The 18,318-nt window shown below is 37.9% G+C and overlaps 1 protein-coding gene across 3 annotated transcripts in view; it reads left to right on the top strand.

The window, feature by feature from the left end:
* LOC120894796 (rho GTPase-activating protein 26) overlaps positions 1–18,318 on the top strand; it is a 233,603-nt gene that overhangs the window by 147,827 nt on the left and 67,458 nt on the right. Inside the window, exons 8-10 of one of the 3 annotated variants that reach the window (XM_040297621.1) lie at positions 8,411–8,508; positions 8,702–8,758; positions 8,825–8,938. In XM_040297621.1, the coding sequence (XP_040153555.1) occupies positions 8,411–8,508; positions 8,702–8,758; positions 8,825–8,938 (269 nt within the window). Of the gene's footprint in view, positions 1–8,410; positions 8,509–8,578; positions 8,759–8,824; positions 8,939–18,318 lie in introns of all 3 variants that reach the window. The other 2 variants (XM_040297620.1, XM_040297622.1) reach the window with 2 other exon arrangements.

Genomic DNA, 18,318 nt, shown 5'->3' with positions numbered 1-18,318 from the left:
AGCCGTACAAATTTTCTATAGGCCAAATTAGTAGTGCAAACAGTAAATTTTCTCCCACATATGCCATTGATATAAATTTTTTCCATCCTAAAATTGATTTTGAAGATCGCTTTTTACTTCACCATTTTCATAATTATTTTTATGGTATAATTGGCAACAGCATGATGAAAGCTTTGGATGCTATAATAGACCTAGGAAAAGATCAAATAACATGAACTAGAAACGGCAACAAGTTTGTTGGCCCAATTTCATATTATTCACCGCATAATCATTCTTCTCACAATTTAATCCGAACATTTCACCTCTCAAAATTAGAGTCAGAAAAACTAAAAAAAGGTGTTGGAGAAAAATAGCCATTCATTTTATAAACCAGATACTAAATTAACTTGTACAACTAATATCGAATGTGCAATACACACTACGGATAACTCCCCAGTTCATCAAAGAGTTTATCCTTACCCTGCTGCATATGCTGACGAAGTAATTAAGCAAGTGGAAAAATTATTAGAAGGTGGAATTATTAGACCGTCTCACTCGGCTTGGACATCCCCGGTATGGATTGTACCAAAAAAGTCAGATGCGTCAGGGCAAAAAAAAATCGGAATGGTTATAGATTATCGCATGTTAAATGCCAAAACCATCTCTGAAAAGTACCCAATGCCTGAGATAAACTACGTAATAGACCAATTAAAAGGAAAAAATATTTTTCAACGTTGGATTTAGCTTCCGGATTCCACCAAATTAAGATGAAAGAATCGGATATCGATAAAACAGCATTCGCTATTAATAATGGCAAATACGAATTCACTAGAATGCCATTTGGCTTAAAAAACGCTCCAGCGATATTCCAAAGAGCGATTGATGATATTTTGCGAAATTTTATTGGAAAGATATGCTACGTCTATAGAGATGACGTTATAGTTTTTGGAGATAGTTTGGATAACCATCTAGAAAATTTAGATACAATTTTGAAAACATTAAATAATGCAAGGTTAAAAATTAAATTAGATAAGTCAGAACTCCTTCGTCAAGAAGTAGAATTTGTAGGTTTTATTTTTAGCACTGATGGAATAAAACCTAATGAGAACAAAATCGACGTAATTAATAAATACCCCGTGCCCAAAACTATTAAGGATTTGCGTGCATTTTTAGGATTAATGGGCTACTATCGACGATTTGTCAAAGATTTTGCCAAAATAGCAAAACCTCTGACAAACATTTTAAGGGGGAAGGGATCTGACACATCGAAAAAGAAAATTACTTTAGACTTACATGAAATTGAATGTTTTAATAAAATGAAACTCCTAGCGTAAACACGACCAGGCAGGAAACCTAGTTAAGATTTCGTCAACTGAACTGAATCGATCGATGTACTCTAGTGTATGAATAAACACAATCTTTTTTGCTCATAAAAAAAAAAATAAAAAATAAAATGAAACAAGTACTGTCATCAAGCGATATTTTAATTTATCCAGATTTTAATAAGCCATTTATTTTAACAACAGACGCCTCAAATTTCGCAATAGGATCAGTTCTCTCTCAAGGTGAATTAGGCAAAGACAAACCAATCCACTTCGCCTCAAGAACCTTATCGAGGACAGAAGAGAAATATTCAGCTCCCGAGAAAGAGATGCTTGTTATTTTTTGGTCATTGCAAACGTTCCGTAACTATCTTTATGGAGCGAAAACTAAAATAGTAACCGATCACCAACCCCTGACTTTTGCACTATCACCGAAAAATACGAATGCCAAAATAAAGTGTTGGAAAGCTTATTTGGAAGAACATGATCATGAGATTTTATACAAGCCTGGCAAAGGAAATGTTATGGCTAATGCCCTCAGTAGAATAGTATTCTCTGTGTCTGGCACACAACATTCTGCAGAAACTAGCCATGATTTCTACATTATCTCAACAGAAGCCCCATTAAATGTATTTCAGAATCAGATCATACTAAAGAAAGGGAAACCGAAAACAGTATTCGAAAACCCTTTCCCAAATTTTAAAGGAACTATCATTTATACAGATACAGTATCGGACAATAAGATAGAACCCTATAGATAGAATAGAACAATAAGATAGAAGTAGCACGTCAGAATAGAAATACGTCTCAAGTGAGATGAATTGTGCAGCTCACATCGCAAAGTGACTTGGTAAACCCTGTATTGGCGTAATAGCCAACACGGTCATGCCGGCCTTTTCAGGACTTGTGTACCACGTAGCCGGATAGTCAGTTCTTGCTACGGCGGACGGTTCATACGCGATTAGAACCCACGACAGGCATGCAGATGTGCGGAATGATGGCGGTGCCGCGGGCCCGCTCCTATCCAGCGGGCAACTTGCATACTGCCACACTGTCTCTTGCCCGATGCATACGCTACAGGTAGCGGCGGACCTAACAGTAGGTGGACTAGGCGGTCGCCGATGATCTCTAGGCTGTAGTATGCCGTATGTGTACCCTCCCTCCCCCCCATCCGCGGGCAATTTAAGTATACTGTTCAATCTCCCAACAGCTGTGTCTCAGTACCCCCTCCTCCCGGTCATCAGTTACCATTGACAGGGTCCTCAATTCGTCTTTCCGCCTTATATGAACACCTTCCTTTCTTTGACCGATTGATCATAACATTCCGGAAGAAAACACATTTGGCGAAAGTGTTGCACACACACGCACGCTCACACCCACGCGCAGATGGCTCAGGATATCTGTGTAATCTACACCGTACGAAAGCAAAAGCTTAGGGTAACAAAGTTATGTTTAATGCTTAACACGTTCAGATCGATGGCAGGCCCCAGGGACTGCCAGTGAACTTTCCAGGATGCCGGTATCATAATCACCTTGCGTTCTAGATGCCGGCAGAACGAAAAGTTGATGCAAATCAGCGCCGGGCTGAACGTGTCAATGCGAATTAGAGTTCAGCGCGTTGCACAGCAAACCCTCCAGCGTAAACTAGCGATTCCTTAGTCATTTTTATATTGCAGTGTTTGAACTCATTGCGATTTTGTTGTTTGATTTGTGAAAATGCAACTTCATCGCCGCAATGTTTGTTAACGGCATTTTTAGGCGCCACAACAGTTCGCGAGCATTGACCATAAGCGAGAAAGAGATGGCGCTATGGAGGGAATGAGCACGGACGACGGATGTCAGCGATTGGCCGTCTGACGCACCAACGCATCCAAACCTTCGGCAGCGCGCTCAGGCGAGGGGTATGAGGCGGAGCCAGGGGCGGGTAGCTCGACGAGCTGCTCGACAAATTTGCCGTTGGAGAGAAAAGGAAGGCATGATAAAATTCTCAGAACTCCATGATTTCTTCCGTCGCTTTGCGCAGCGGGATGTGAAACATCGTGCGTTTACGCTTGAATAAAACTAAATTTTGCATCGACAGCAGCGCTTGTTCCTCGGACGAAAACGCAGGTGTGCTGGTTGATGAATGTGCATGCAGCAGCGATTCGAAATGGACACGCGCACAACAGCAATGAACTCGGCATTCCCTTACAGGTGTTTCTCCAGTGCACGCCATTGAAAGGCCTGCGTGCATCTCTGCGTTGCACGTTGTGTCCGCATGTTAAACTTTGTGTGTGCATTGAGCTGGCGCGCAGTTGTTCTTTTCAATGGGCGTTTTGTTTCATGAGCGCGGCAGTATTCTGTTCTCGATTTAAATGGGTAGACGCTCACCTGCTAACTCATTGATTGTTTTTATCCATACACATGTTTTCGCTGCTAAACAACGATGTGATTCATCACGTATAGAAGCAGAACGCAGGCAGAGCACGGGATCAGCCGTGTCCAAGTTTTTAACCAGCGCGTTCTTGACGGTCCAAGCAAGCAATGTTAGTAACAATGGGTCGAGGTAAACGTTTTACCGATTATCAGCGCCATATCATTTAGCGAATGGCTGCTGCTGGCATTAAGCGCATGACGATCGAGTTCGTAATGGAACGAACGCGCACTTTGTCGCAAACGCGCTTCGGACATCCGAAATGTGTTTGGACAACCGAAACGCGCTTGGACAACCGAAACGCGCAAGTCAACCGGACGTCATCAGAAGACCACGGCGAAAGAAGACCGTAAAATTATTAATAGATCGAAATAACACTGATCGCGAGGGCGGTGGTCCTGCTTATTACATCAAAAACCTAACCCAAAACACAGAAAAACTACTAACAAATCTATCCGAAACGACATACTTGTAAAACAAACACACACACCAATACACATTCAAACATACATACACACATGCACACACATACACACACACATGCACACACACACAAACACATACAAACCATACATAAACCTGTCCCAACGGGTGCATGCTGCGTTGATAAAACTAGGGTCCTATCATTCTGTCCGATACAGTACATTAACTGAATCCTCTTTTTACAGATTCTTAAGGATCATTTCATATTAACAAAAATAAACGGTATTTTATCGAGCGAAGAAATTGTGGGTAAAATTCAAGATGTTTATAGAAAGTTTTATGGAAATCAGAAACTCCTTAAAATCCGTTTTACACAAAAGCTCCTGGAAGATGTATCGGACGAAAATCTACAGATGAATATAATTACGGCAGTGCATAACAGGGCACACCGTGGAGCCCAGGAAAATAAGTCGCAAATTTTACGCAAATACTATTTTCCCAAGATGCAAGCCAAAATAAAAAAAAATTGTTTCTAATTGCAGTATATGCAATGAAAACAAATACGATCGTAACCAGATTAAATTTCCTCAACAAAACACTTCCATACCAAAAGCACCAATTGAGATTGCTCACATTGATGTGCTTTTTTTGGAAAAACATTTTTTCCTCACCTACATCGATAAGTTTTCAAAATTTGCCCAAGTTAAGTTGATTCAATCGCAAGCAGCCGTTGATATAGTTCCAGCTGTAAAGGAAATTTTAACAAAGTACCACCTACCAAAAATATTAGTTATGGAGGGCCTTCACGATTCTAGTTAGTTTTTTGTATGGAGTTTGACAGTTGGAGGCTGAAATCATGTAAACACTCCATACAAAAAACTAGCATGCAATTTTCAGTCTAGATTGTTCTAGCCACAAAGCTAGAATTAGATTCCAGTACCTGCTCGAAAACACGGGTTTGTTTACATTTATCCCAAGGTGCATTAAATAAATCAAGTGATCGAATCTGGAATCAAAGTGTATGTAGTCCAGGTGGTCTCATAGCATTTTTTATAACCAAATTTGAATATCACTTTTTGACAGAACGAGTGAAAACTTTTGCTCCAATGAGCTTCTGGAGGCTTGACGAATACTCAAAACACTCTTAAAATCTTCATTAAGAAGCAGAAGCGATAAAAATCAGTCTTCTAAATTCATACACCTTGGGATAAGCCCACCTGTATATTCTACTCACTTAGATAGTTGCTCGAAAACTGCTATACATTGTAAACAGCTAACAGACTGAAATTTCAGCCTACGAGCTTCAAACGTAAACGGCCCCATGGATGGTGAAAAATCATTCGGCACTCAGGATTTAACCAACTTCTATAAAGTCCACAATATTCAGACCTACTTAACCGCTACTGGTCGAAGCGAGATGAACGGTACGATAGAAAGATTTCACTCAACCTTACTCGAAATTTATCGTATTACAAAATCCGAACAAAAAGATATGCCCATCCCTGACCTTGTCCAATCCTCAGTTCATAAATACAATTCATCAATCCATTCCACAACTAAACATACTCCATATGAAACTATCCTACCTTCCTTCCGGTCATCCGATATTTGCGAAAACGTTTATAAGAATTTAATTGTCAAGCAGAAATACGATCTTTTGCTATACAATAAAAACAAAAGGGAGATAACAATACCAATTGCTAAAACGATTTATGAAAAAACTAGGGCTAGATTAAAACACAAAACAAGATACAAAAAGATTAAAGTTAAAAATGTTAATAGAAGCACAATTACAACCGAGGAATCTCGCAAAGTTCATAAAAATGACCTAAAAATTAGATAACGGTTGATGGTACCTTTATACTAACTTCAGATAACTTTGTTTTTTTTTTTATTACAGTTTACTACTTTCATTATGTTACCTCAACAAACAAATAACCATAAATAGACAGTTTAATAACAAAATTAAAGAGTTAACTTTTAACACAGCCAGAGCTATAGAACAATAAAATTCCGTAGAAATCCATTCAATTGTTATATATATGCACTTTGAAAAAATTATAGAATCTCTTCAAGGAATTATAGATAGTATAGTTTGGACAAAAGCGAATATTGTTAATGAAAATATTTTGTCAGATTTGAAAATGAATTTGCTAGAAAAAAACTTACAATTTGAAAACATACCCTTCACAACGAAAGCTGAAGCTCTCACGTTCATCGAAACCTCAATCGCCACCAATAATCGCGAAATAGTTTTGCTCCTGAAAACCCCTAAACTCGATCCCAGAATCTTCCGTAAAGTCAAAATCTATCCTGTGTTGTACCATCAAGGGCGAATTCACCTGGACCACACATCATACGTCATTAACGGAAACATTAGCTACATGGTAAACAGTCTCAATCAATACGTATATTCCATTAGTGAAGTCAATCAAGATCGATCAGAATGTGTACAAATGTTAATTAGAAGACAACAAGCTTCTTGCAATTTTACAAAACAGCCACGTGCATTTGAAGCATTTCGAGTAGGCGAACAAGCCGTGTTGATCAACTCAATCCAAAATTTCTCGCTTTTCAACAATTGCGGAACCAGCAATAGAACGTTAAAGGGATCATTCGTCGTCAGAACAAATTCATACGACGTATGGATAAATGATGTACAATTCTCATCGAAGGTGGTAGAAATGATAGGCGAGCTCTCGTTATATCAGTTGGACGGAATAGTCGTCAATAAGCAGCACGAGGTTATCAATATGTCTATCGAACACCTTCTAGATCTACAACTTGAAACAAGGAAAGAACTCGAGCACATTCGTTTAGAGAGCCAATCGGTATCCATCACCTGGCCATCCATAAGCCTTTTGGGAGGAACGTCGATCCCTCTCGTCATATGCATTGTAATTTTGCTGGTATGTAGAAGAAAAGCAAAAGTTAGAGTTTATTTGACGATCGCACCTGCAAAACCTGCCTACACAACGTTTCCACACCGTAGCTATGTTCCGGGGACGTCAACAACATAAGGAAGGGCGAGTTAGCACATCGGCATCAAACTGCTGATGCGGCGGGTTGAATAACTTGGGTATCGATAGGCTGATCGATATATGCATATCGATACCGTTAGCCGACCGGTCACATTAAGCGTTGCTAACAATAACGGAAAATAAAGTTAGTTGGTTTCTAGCACTCGAAAGGTCCACTTCTTTCTAGCATCGAAGAAAGAAAAATAACTCGCGCAACTCAGCTTCCATGCTGTTGTCGTTGCTGACCTTTGACCCAAGATAGGTGAATTGTGGGACGACTTCAAACGTGCGTTCACCTATCTGTATATCACGCCAACGTAGATTCTGACGTTCTGAATAGAAAGACACCAACATAAAAAATAACACACAATGTTTAAATTCAGTCTCTTTCCAATGTATAATTAACATAACCTACCAATAGAATAAATCTATAAAAATATGTTAGACATGTAATGTACAGTTCTCAAAGCTATTAGAACCTTTTTGATGTGATAATTTTGTAAATTGCTGAAAAAAATGTTACGTATTGTTATTTTTTTTTCAAAAACAAAATCTTTCAATTTTAAAAACCTTTAATTTAAAAATGGTAACGAATTGATCTATTCTATGCATAGTTGTAGAAATTACATCGGTTTATACATTTTTTTCAGAATGTTGTATCGCTATTTGAATGCGTACAAAACTTATAAGCCTCTAAAGTCGCGGTTACACGGGTAGACCGGTTGACTGGAATAGATTGCAAAAATAATTAAAAAAATTGGTGTATTACACTAAAAAAATTCTACGAAATATTCCACAAAAAGATGGTTGTGGTTTACACACATATTTAAAATTCAAGTCAATCGGATTCCTAGAATCAGAGGAATAAACAATCAAAATTGATTTGGCTACCCGGGTAGCTACGCACGCGTTTGGTAGAGCCATAAGCAATCAAAATCGATCTGGCTATCCGGGTAGGTTAAAACAACCTTCGCACATGATATCACCAGCGCGGAACACAATATCGTTGCAGATTGCCAAACTTGTTAAAGATTAAGCAATTTCTAAACTGGCTGCAGTAATAGCATCAACTAAAAAAGAATAATCTTCTTCTTATTAAAAGAAAATAATAAGTGAAATTTAATAATTAATCAACTTCAGAGAATCGATGTTCTATTTGATTTATATGTGTTTGATGATGGAATGTTCTTAACACTCTTTACTAAATTATATTTATACGTCATCATCTGTTTATTTACATTTATTTGTCATAGAATTTACCGTCATTACGTGGTCAAAATTTTATTGCACGTACAAAAAACAAACCAAGGAGTTTTCCATGTTACAATACAACCAAATGTCCGGACGAGCAGTAAGTATAAAACAAAATTTGTTTTGTGTATGTTATATAGACCTGATATTTTTTCTTTTTTTTAACGCAGCAACAAACCATTCCCGAAACATTAACGGTTGCTTCTTGCACAAAAAAGTTATCAGAATTTGAAAAACGTTATTGTTTTGATGTTACTTTTAATGAAAAGAACACAATTACATATACATTCCAGGCACTCAGTGAAGATGATATTAAAGCATGGATAGATGCAATGGATGGCAAAGAATCAGTAAGTAATCACTAATATTACTGTAAATAGAGTATCTATTTTAATAAAGATAACCATTACAAACAGATCAATTTAACATTATCAACGAAATGTAGTGAAGATAGCACGCTTGACGACGTAGGATTTGCCTTTGTTAAAAAATGCATTGATATTCTTGAGCAACGAGGACTCGAGGAAGAGGTAAGTACATTATTTTTATCTTTGGAGTTTGGCGTTTGGCGATCTTGTACTGCGTTACTACATTCAAAGGAGATAATAGGCGGGCTGATAATTGTTTGGCCTAGCACATAGATAGCACAAGTAGAAATTAATCCTTTTTGTTATTTTATATAAGCAAACAAGGCAAAAAACTAGGCTTGATGAGGAGTTTTCTGATACTACCTCACCGCAATTATTATTAAAGTACTGATATGTTAAGTTAAAACGTGGTAAAATAAACACTAAAGACAGTGACCTTCTGTGTTCATCCAAAAGAGGTTACTGAATAAAATATTAAAAATTTACAAAATAATGAAAAATAATCGTCAAGTGAAGTTGATCAAGAAAGCTGACACTCAAAATATATCAAAGGAAAATTTTACTCGTATCGTTCACAAATATTTCCATAAAAAAGCGATTTGTGTCGATGGTGTCATTGCTGATTGTCGGTGCTGATATCGCATCACATTTGACCAAAAACAACAACGAGTTCTTGAGTCACAAATCAATGAAAACAATGAACAAAATACACACATTAAGTAATGAATTGTTTCTTCACCCACCGTACGATTCAGACCAGGATTTCGGGGATTATTTGGTGTGCTCAGATATTATAAGGATGCTCACTGTGAAGAAATTTTTGTCGAATGAATAGATGTTTGCCAAAACTAAGGACTATTTTGAGGCTCCTCACAAACCCAATTCGTTTCAAACAAATTGACGGAAAATACGACTGACTGCATCCACTCCATCTTCAGAGTTGATTATTGGTCGCAATTTTATAAATACATTAAAAACACAGCCGAACCTCTTGCAAAAATAATCAATTTTGTTGCGTAACATATGAAACATCACATGTTATGTAAAATAGAATAATCAATTTCATGATGATACAATATCTAAGGCCAAAGAAACATTTTTGGAAAGATACACATTTATGGTGGACCATGAAGATGGCTGGATGAAAAACACTTCTGATGAAAGTTCATCGAAAACCATGCTGAGGATCCGATTATCAGAATCTTTGAATTTGATTGCTGCATGGGAATGCTTTTCTTTACATAAAATATTATGTAATTTTTTTTATGGTTAATTTAAAAATTGTGAATACACCAGAATAAAGTAACAAAAAGAAAAAAACTCACTAAAAATCTGATTTTGTTTAATTAACTAAGCTATTAGACGGGGGTATCACCCCATCTGTTACGTAATTTGGGGGAGGGGTGTTTCTTCCAACGTTACATTTTTTTATACTAGCAGGGGAATGGGTCCAAAAATGCAATTTTTTGCGTTACGTGATTAATGGATGACGCACAAGTAATCTACGACAAGGTTGGAAACCATTGGTCTAGAGTGTTGAGAAAGCAACATGTGTGCAATCAACACACCATAGAAGTCTTTAGAAAATGTTTAATATCGTCATTCTTGTTTAAAATACATTACATTCAAGTTCATTATTTTGCTTCTGCTCTTTTTTCCACTGTGTGATAACTCCGCTCAACAGGTTATGGGCCCAGAAGTACTGTCGAACAAGTGTAAAGTTTGTGTAATATTGAAGTAATCATCTATCGAAAATTTTAATCTTGCAGAAATACTGAAAACTTATCAAAAATTTTAATCTTGAAGAAACACTGAAAATTTTAATATAGAAACATGTCTGAATCACATGTCACAATTGCAAAATTGAACGATCAAAATTACGCAATATAGAAATTTAAGATGGAACTTTTGTTAGCAAGGGAAAAGGTGCTGACTGTCGTGAAAGATTCGAAATCAGCAAGTCCCGACGCTGCATGAATTGCGAATGATGAACGTGCTAGGGCACTGATCGGTCAGTCGTTGGACGACAGCCAACTCATCCATGTCATGTAAACGAGTTCATCGCAAGACATGTGAGATGCCCTAAAAGGCTATCATGAGCGTTCATCTTTGTCCAGCAAAATAACGTTATGCGAAAAATGTTTGCCACAAAAATGACTGAAGGACATTTCTAACCATCTCAAAGAACTATGTTCTCTTCGACTTCGTTGAATTGCATTGGGAGAAGAAATGAATGATCCATCCTTTGTCGCGTTAATGTGGTCCAGTTTGCCAAAAATCCTTTGATGGTTTGATCGTGGCTTTAGAAAGTAGGCCTGATGAAGATCTTACGGTGGATTATGTAAAAGTTAAATTGTTGGATGAAGGAAGACGTCGAGCTGATGGTGCATTCGAAGATATAGCGTTAATAGGCCCGATTATTAAACACAAATTGTAAAGACAAGTTGTCAAAATCGGAAGATTTGTATTATGAATTCCGTTTGTGTTGTGTGTTGGAAAAACAAAATTTGACGAAACACAAACTCACAAGCACACTGCCAAGATATGTATTATGAAACACAAACGGAAATCCAAAATTGTCAAACTGCTTTCCGTCAGCTTTTTGTCACGGAAAGGCGCCAATCTCAGATTGTTTGACCGACACAACACAACAACAGAGTTGTTACTGTTGCTTTCAAGACAAAATATAAGTATTTTATTTCAGAAATTATCAAATTTTAACATTTTAAACAAAAATATTTGTACTGCCATATCCATACAAATGGCAATATGCTGGAGATACTGGTAACGTACTGCTGTTTTGGGTTAAGAAGCTGCTGTTATTTCCTTCCTCTGTTGTTCTTCGATGGTAGTCGAAAGGGGAGGGCTCACGCACCCGGTTTGCGTTCAACAGCAAAGGATTCCAGCAACTTCTTCAGTGAGTGACTGCTTCAACAACCAACAGCATAGTCACATGTAATTATCACATCTAATACTGCATACACTTTTAGGAATAACAAAGACTCGGAGGGCTCGATCTCCGCAAGAATGTCAAGGAAAATTTCCTTCGACACAAGAATTTTTTTCTTAAATCTTAAATTAACAACCACGAAATGAAACATGTATAACACGGTTTGCACAAATGATCCGCATGCTTAACTCACGCTTGGTTAGAAAGCTGTAACGGGTCGAAAACACTTCGAAGCAGTCGGCGCTGTTTTAGCAGATCTACCGTTGTTTCTTCTTCACTGCTACTATCGTCACTTACGAAGTGGGAGAAAATCATTTCGATGTTTTAAACAAGGATTGTTAGCTTGATAAACGATCGTGTCTTAAATAAACTTGTTTCCTTTTTTTATTTTGATTTTGAACATTTTGACACATCGACAAAGGCTTTGACACAGCTTTAACGAAAGAAAAAAATTAACGAAACTTGTGTATCACAAGAACGGTTTCAAAATGCATATCTATTTTCCGTTTGTCTTGACGCACTTGTCTTGTGTCATTTCCGTTTGTGTTTAATAATCAGGCCTAATATCTGGAGGAAAGAACAACACGAAATTTTGGAAGGACAGGAAACTAACAACCAACAAGGAAAACCAGTGCCATTATTGCAAGAAGAATGGGCACATAAGAAAAGGCTAAAGACAAAAGAAGTAAGCTAGATGGTGAAAGCGTCAACGTTGCTAATGAAGACAATCGAGAGGAAGTATGTTTGTTCATTGGAGAAGGGAACGGAACTGCACCATGGTGTTTCGATTCTGGTGCAACTTCTCATATGACGAACGATACGTATATTTTGAAGTCAATAGATAATTCGAAGCAATCGTCGATTTCATTAGCGAACGGAGGCTCCATCAAGTCAGCTGGTGTCGGAAGCTGCAAATTGGTTTTCATGGATGGAAACGGCAAACGCAAGAAAGTTTCCTTGTACAGGGTGTACCATGTACCATCTTTGGCGACAAACCTATTATCGGTAAGTGAAATTACCGATAATGGATTCGAAGTGCTTTTCGACAGGTTTTGATATCACGTGAAATCCATTTGTGGATCTTGTTGCGAGGGGAAGATGAGTCGTGATCCTTTTCCAAGTTCTTCATCTTCAAGGGCATCTGGTGTTTGAATCTGGTGAACTGGTACATACGCACTTGGGAGGACCGTTTGAAGTATCAACTAGTGATGGGAATAGTTCCGAAAATTGAGGAACGGAACGAACTTGCCAATCTGGAGAAAAAGAACGGAGCGGAACGCAGGTTCAAGATGACCTGCCTTGGTTACGTTTTTTTCAGTTGCTCACTTTATATATGGTTAACTTGAAAGTTTTCATCGAATATTGTGTAATATATTTTTTGTGCAGTTATCACACAGTTTCAATTAAACAAAGCTAAATAATAATTTACTGAATGTGTAAAACTATTATTATACTAAAATAAAAACGCTTAACTTAAGTAGCCCGCGATACAGTTCCTTTTTCATTAAAAGGATAAGGCATTTTGTTGTTTTTGTTTTTACTAAAATTAATCATTATACCCTTTTATACTTCTTAATAAAGAAGTGAATCAGAAATTTGTTGCAACGCAAAAACCTTACAAGTTTAATTGGCTTGTTAAATTTCGTATGGATTAATTTACACTACATTGATTGAATTAATATTTCTTAATAGAAGCAGATAGAATCGAATAACAGTGGTTTATATAAAATACATAGACTGTTAAGTTGTTTCTGTAGCATTGACATTAAACTGTACGGTGAACTACCGGTGTGAAAGTGTCCAGTAGTGCACTATAATTGTCGTTAAGAAAAGCGCTGTTTCACGGCGTTAAATAAATTATTGCGGAAGGCTAAACGTGTCATGCACCTTAAATGTTTAGTTTCATCACAGGTAAAAATTGAAACGAGTTCATTGGAGATGCATGCGCATTGAAGCAACTTAGCACCCAACACATAGCAGTTCAATGACTACTACAATCCAGTCCAAATAACGCACCTATACTGATAACATCCATATGGCAGAAAAGAGATATTTCATTCATTCGTTACAGTTGTGCGCTTATCGTTAGTGCAGGATTGTCTCTTTAAATTTTTTCGATTAGCTTCGTACCAATCACAAATCTCTATCCTTCTCTGGCTTCAAGCCTCAGGTGTTATCAAGTGGCTTGCGCTGTTATCACTCACATAGACAGAATGTGTGTGTGTCCATACTAGAAAGAAGCAAAGAGAAGAGAACGCCGTTCTTTACCGGAACGAAAAGAACGCTGAGAGAAACAGGTTCAGATTTTACCTGCTTCCTTTGTACGTACCAAATCGACCCATCGTATGAAAGAGAACAGATGCGAGAAACAGGTTCAGATTTTACCTGCTTCCTTTGTACGTACCAAATCGGCCCATCGTATGAAAGAGAGCAGATGATCGTGCGTTCCAGACTGGATCGAAAAGAACGCTGAGAGAAACAGGTTTAAATTGAACCTGGCTGATTTGTTTACAGCAAACCGACTCATCAATACAAAGAGAGTAGAATGTCGTGCGTTCTAGGCCGGATCGTAATAAGCACTGAGAGCAACCGATCCAGCACAGATCACCGAGAACGCTGAGAGCAGCCAGTTCAGATCAGATCGATAAGATCGTTGATAACAGCCGGTTCAGGTCGGATCGCAAAGAACGGTGGGAGCAACAGGTTGAGTTTGAACCTGCTTGGGTTAAAAATAAGGATCGCGGTCCGGATGCTTGCATGCTGGAACGGATCGCACCTGGCAGGTTCGGAACGCAACACGCATCACTTGTATCAACAGCCCGAGGAAGTTGATATTTTTTTACTATGGTTGATGATTTTAGTCGGTATACAATTATATACCTGTTGCAAAACAAGTGTGAGACAGAAAACTGGATCAGAGAATAATGCCCCATGATGAAAACACAGTTTGGACACTATCTGAAAGTCATCAGATCTGATGGTGGTGGTGAGTACAGCAGCAATTCTTTAAAGAAACTATTTGTAGATCATGGCATCATGCATCAACAAACTGCACCATATTCTCCACAACAAAATGGCGTGGCTGAACGTAAGAACCGGTACCCCGTTGAGATGATGAGATGCATGTTGGCAGAATCGAACATGGACAAGGTGTGCTGGGGTGAAGCGATCACTACTGCTAATTGTTTACAAAATCGCTATGAACATCTTCGAGTATTTGGATCAGAAGCTTTCGTACACATTCCTAAAGAAAAACGACGTGAGTTGGATAAAAAGACTGAAAAGTTGGTGTTCATCGGATACGCAGACAATCAGAAGGCCTATCTATTCGTATACCTTGAGACGAAAACAATCATCATTAGTCGTAATGCAAAATTTTTAGAACAATGCGAGAATGTGAAAATTGGAACAAAACCGAAGCCAACGACGTCAGGAAGAGTAGTAGTACTACAACTTGGACCAACTCCTACATTATGTCGCGCAGAATAAACTACCACGAAAAAAACATCATTCAAATGGAGGCTTCTGCAAAATCCTCCTGCATGAGGGAATCGAACATGAACGATACCGTAGAGGACCTTGATGTTACACCATATCACAGTGCGTCTGATTGCAAACTATCGGATGAACCAGGGGTTATCGAAATGCATCAAAGTGTACGTAGGTCCATGCGAATATCAAATATATAATATAATATATATATATATATATATATATATATATATATATATATATATATATATATATATATATATATATATATAAAACTAAAAATCTGATTTTGTTTAATTAAGTCGACACAATACAAACGGAATTCATAATACAAATCTTCCGATTTTGACAACTTGTCTTTACAATTTGTGTTTAATAATCGGGCCTATTAACGCTATATCTTCAAATGCACCATCAGCTCGACGTCTTCCTTCATCCAACAATTTAACTTTTACATAATCCACCGTAAGATCTTCATCAGGCCTACTTTCTAAAGCCACGATCAAACCATCAAAGGATTTTGGCAAACTGGACCTTGGTTTGTACCTACCCTCAGATGTGTTCGCACACGGACAGCTTTACGTTGCACTGTCGCGAGTGACATCAAGGAAGAACGTGGCGGTGCTGATAGTGAATCCCGATTATGATCTTGAGGGTGTCACAGTGGGAAACATTGTTTACCACGAGGTGATTGAATAATTAAAAAAGATTGATGCAGGAAAATAATGAATCTTAGTGCCCGTTATGTTTAAGGAAAGCCTGCTTTTCAGTCCAACAGGAACAATACAAATACTGGCATACTGGTAACATACATAACATCTTTCTTGCTTATTCACTTATTCAGTTAATAATATATTTAGTCGGAAATGAACTGTAACAGTTTGCGTGTTCAGGAATTGTTACTTATCAAAATAAAACAGATAACAGATTTGATAACTCTGAATTTGCTGTGTAACCCACTAATCGGGCCAAATTAACTAGTGAATTATATAATGAACGATGGGACAAACGAATACACAGTTGCAAACAGACCGGCGATTAAGGTGCACTCTTTTCATTTTCATCAAATTTACACAAGTTAATATCACAATCCAGTACTTTAGTGAATATATTTCACAATCATTAATCAGTTATTTTGTTTCTAAACTGTAATAATATAATAATGTATGTGTAAAAGAAAAAAAAAATGCATTCTCCTGGCCCACAACGCTCGAACCTTTAGAAAGCAGCTGGTCTTAAGCAGTGGTCTCCAGTCTGTGGTACAGGGTATTTCAAATCACTTTCGAATGAAAACATTGTTTTTCCCTCGTGCAAGAAGTTAGCCCATATCGCTCTGATACAGGGTTTTCCGATAGAACTCAAGACCGCGGGACACTTTAACGAATCTGCCGGAGTCAATCACAAGACTGAATGGACGATCTGAATTGACCACGATGTCGCCCAATTGTAATTAAGGACAAAGTTTAATATGTATTAAACTGCGTAGCTCCGCACCTGATTTTTTTCCAATGCATGTTATTGAGTGTCCGGTGCGATTTATTATATTTTTTTTACAAAAATTTTTGTACAACATTTCTACAGATAATAATAATGTGTTTGTCATAGTCATTAATCGCTTGTGCAAATATTACGGTCGTTCTGGGTTCTAATCTCAGTAAGCCCAGAACGTTTTTATTTGTTTTCTTACTGTCGGAGTGTTTATTGAACGCTCGGTTTAACATATGGTGTTTAAATAATGGAATTTAAAAAAATCCTATCGCATTATTAGTGTGATGAATGACGAATTTTTTATAATAAATATTCCTTATGTCATAAATTCATTTCACAATTTTTATGTCCCATTGTTTCTTATTTCGAGCCAGTTTTTTTGTACGTGACTCGTTTAACAATGGTACAATATTCATTGTAACAGTGAATTTGTATTTTTTCGATTAGCTTCGTACCAATCACAAATCTCTATCCTTCTCTGGCTTCAAGCCTCAGGTGTTATCAAGTGGCTTGCGCTGTTATCACTCACATAGACAGAATGTGTGTGTGTCCATACTAGAAAGAAGCAAAAGAGAAGAGAACGCCGTTCTTTACCGGAACGAAAAGAACGCTGAGAGAAACAGGTTCAGATTTTACCTGCTTCCTTTGTACGTACCAAATCGACCCATCGTATGAAAGAGAACAGATGCGAGAAACAGGTTCAGATTTTACCTGCTTCCTTTGTACGTACCAAATCGGCCCATCGTATGAAAGAGAGCAGATGATCGTGCTTTCCAGACTGGATCGAAAAGAACGCTGAGAGAAACAGGTTTAAATTGAACCTGGATGAATTGTTTACAGCAAACCGACTCATCAATACAAAGAGAGTAGAATGTCGTGCGTTCTAGGCCGGATCGTAATAAGCACTGAGAGCAACCGACCCAGCACAGATCACCGAGAACGCTGAGAGCAGCCAGTTCAGATCAGATCGATAAGATCGTTGATAACAGCCGGTTCAGGTCGGATCGCAAAGAACGGTGGGAGCAACAGGTTGAGTTTGAACCTGCTTGGGTTAAAAATAAGGATCGCGGTCCGGATGCTTGCATGCTGGAACGGATCGCACCTGGCAGGTTCGGAACGCAACACGCATCACTTGTATCAACAGCCCGAGGAAGTTGATATTTTTTTTACTATGGTTGATGATTTTAGTCGGTATACAATTATATACCTGTTGCAAAACAAGTGTGAGACAGAAAACTGGATCAGAGAATAATGCCCCATGATGAAAACACAGTTTGGACACTATCTGAAAGTCATCAGATCTGATGGTGGTGGTGAGTACAGTAGCAATTCTTTAAAGAAACTATTTGTAGATCATGGCATCATGCATCAACAAACTGCACCATATTCTCCACAACAAAATGGCGTGGCTGAACGTAAGAACCGGTACCCCGTTGAGATGATGAGATGCATGTTGGCAGAATCGAACATGGACAAGGTGTGCTGGGGTGAAGCGATCACTACTGCTAATTGTTTACAAAATCGCTATGAACATCTTCGAGTATTTGGATCAGAAGCTTTCGTACACATTCCTAAAGAAAAACGACGTGAGTTGGATAAAAAGACTGAAAAG

Source organism: Anopheles arabiensis, chromosome 2, assembly GCF_016920715.1.
Source record: "Anopheles arabiensis isolate DONGOLA chromosome 2, AaraD3, whole genome shotgun sequence".
NCBI lineage: Eukaryota > Metazoa > Arthropoda > Insecta > Diptera > Culicidae > Anopheles > Anopheles arabiensis.
The sequence above is the reverse complement of the archived record's forward strand: the minus strand, read 5'-3'. Positions and strand labels throughout refer to the sequence as shown.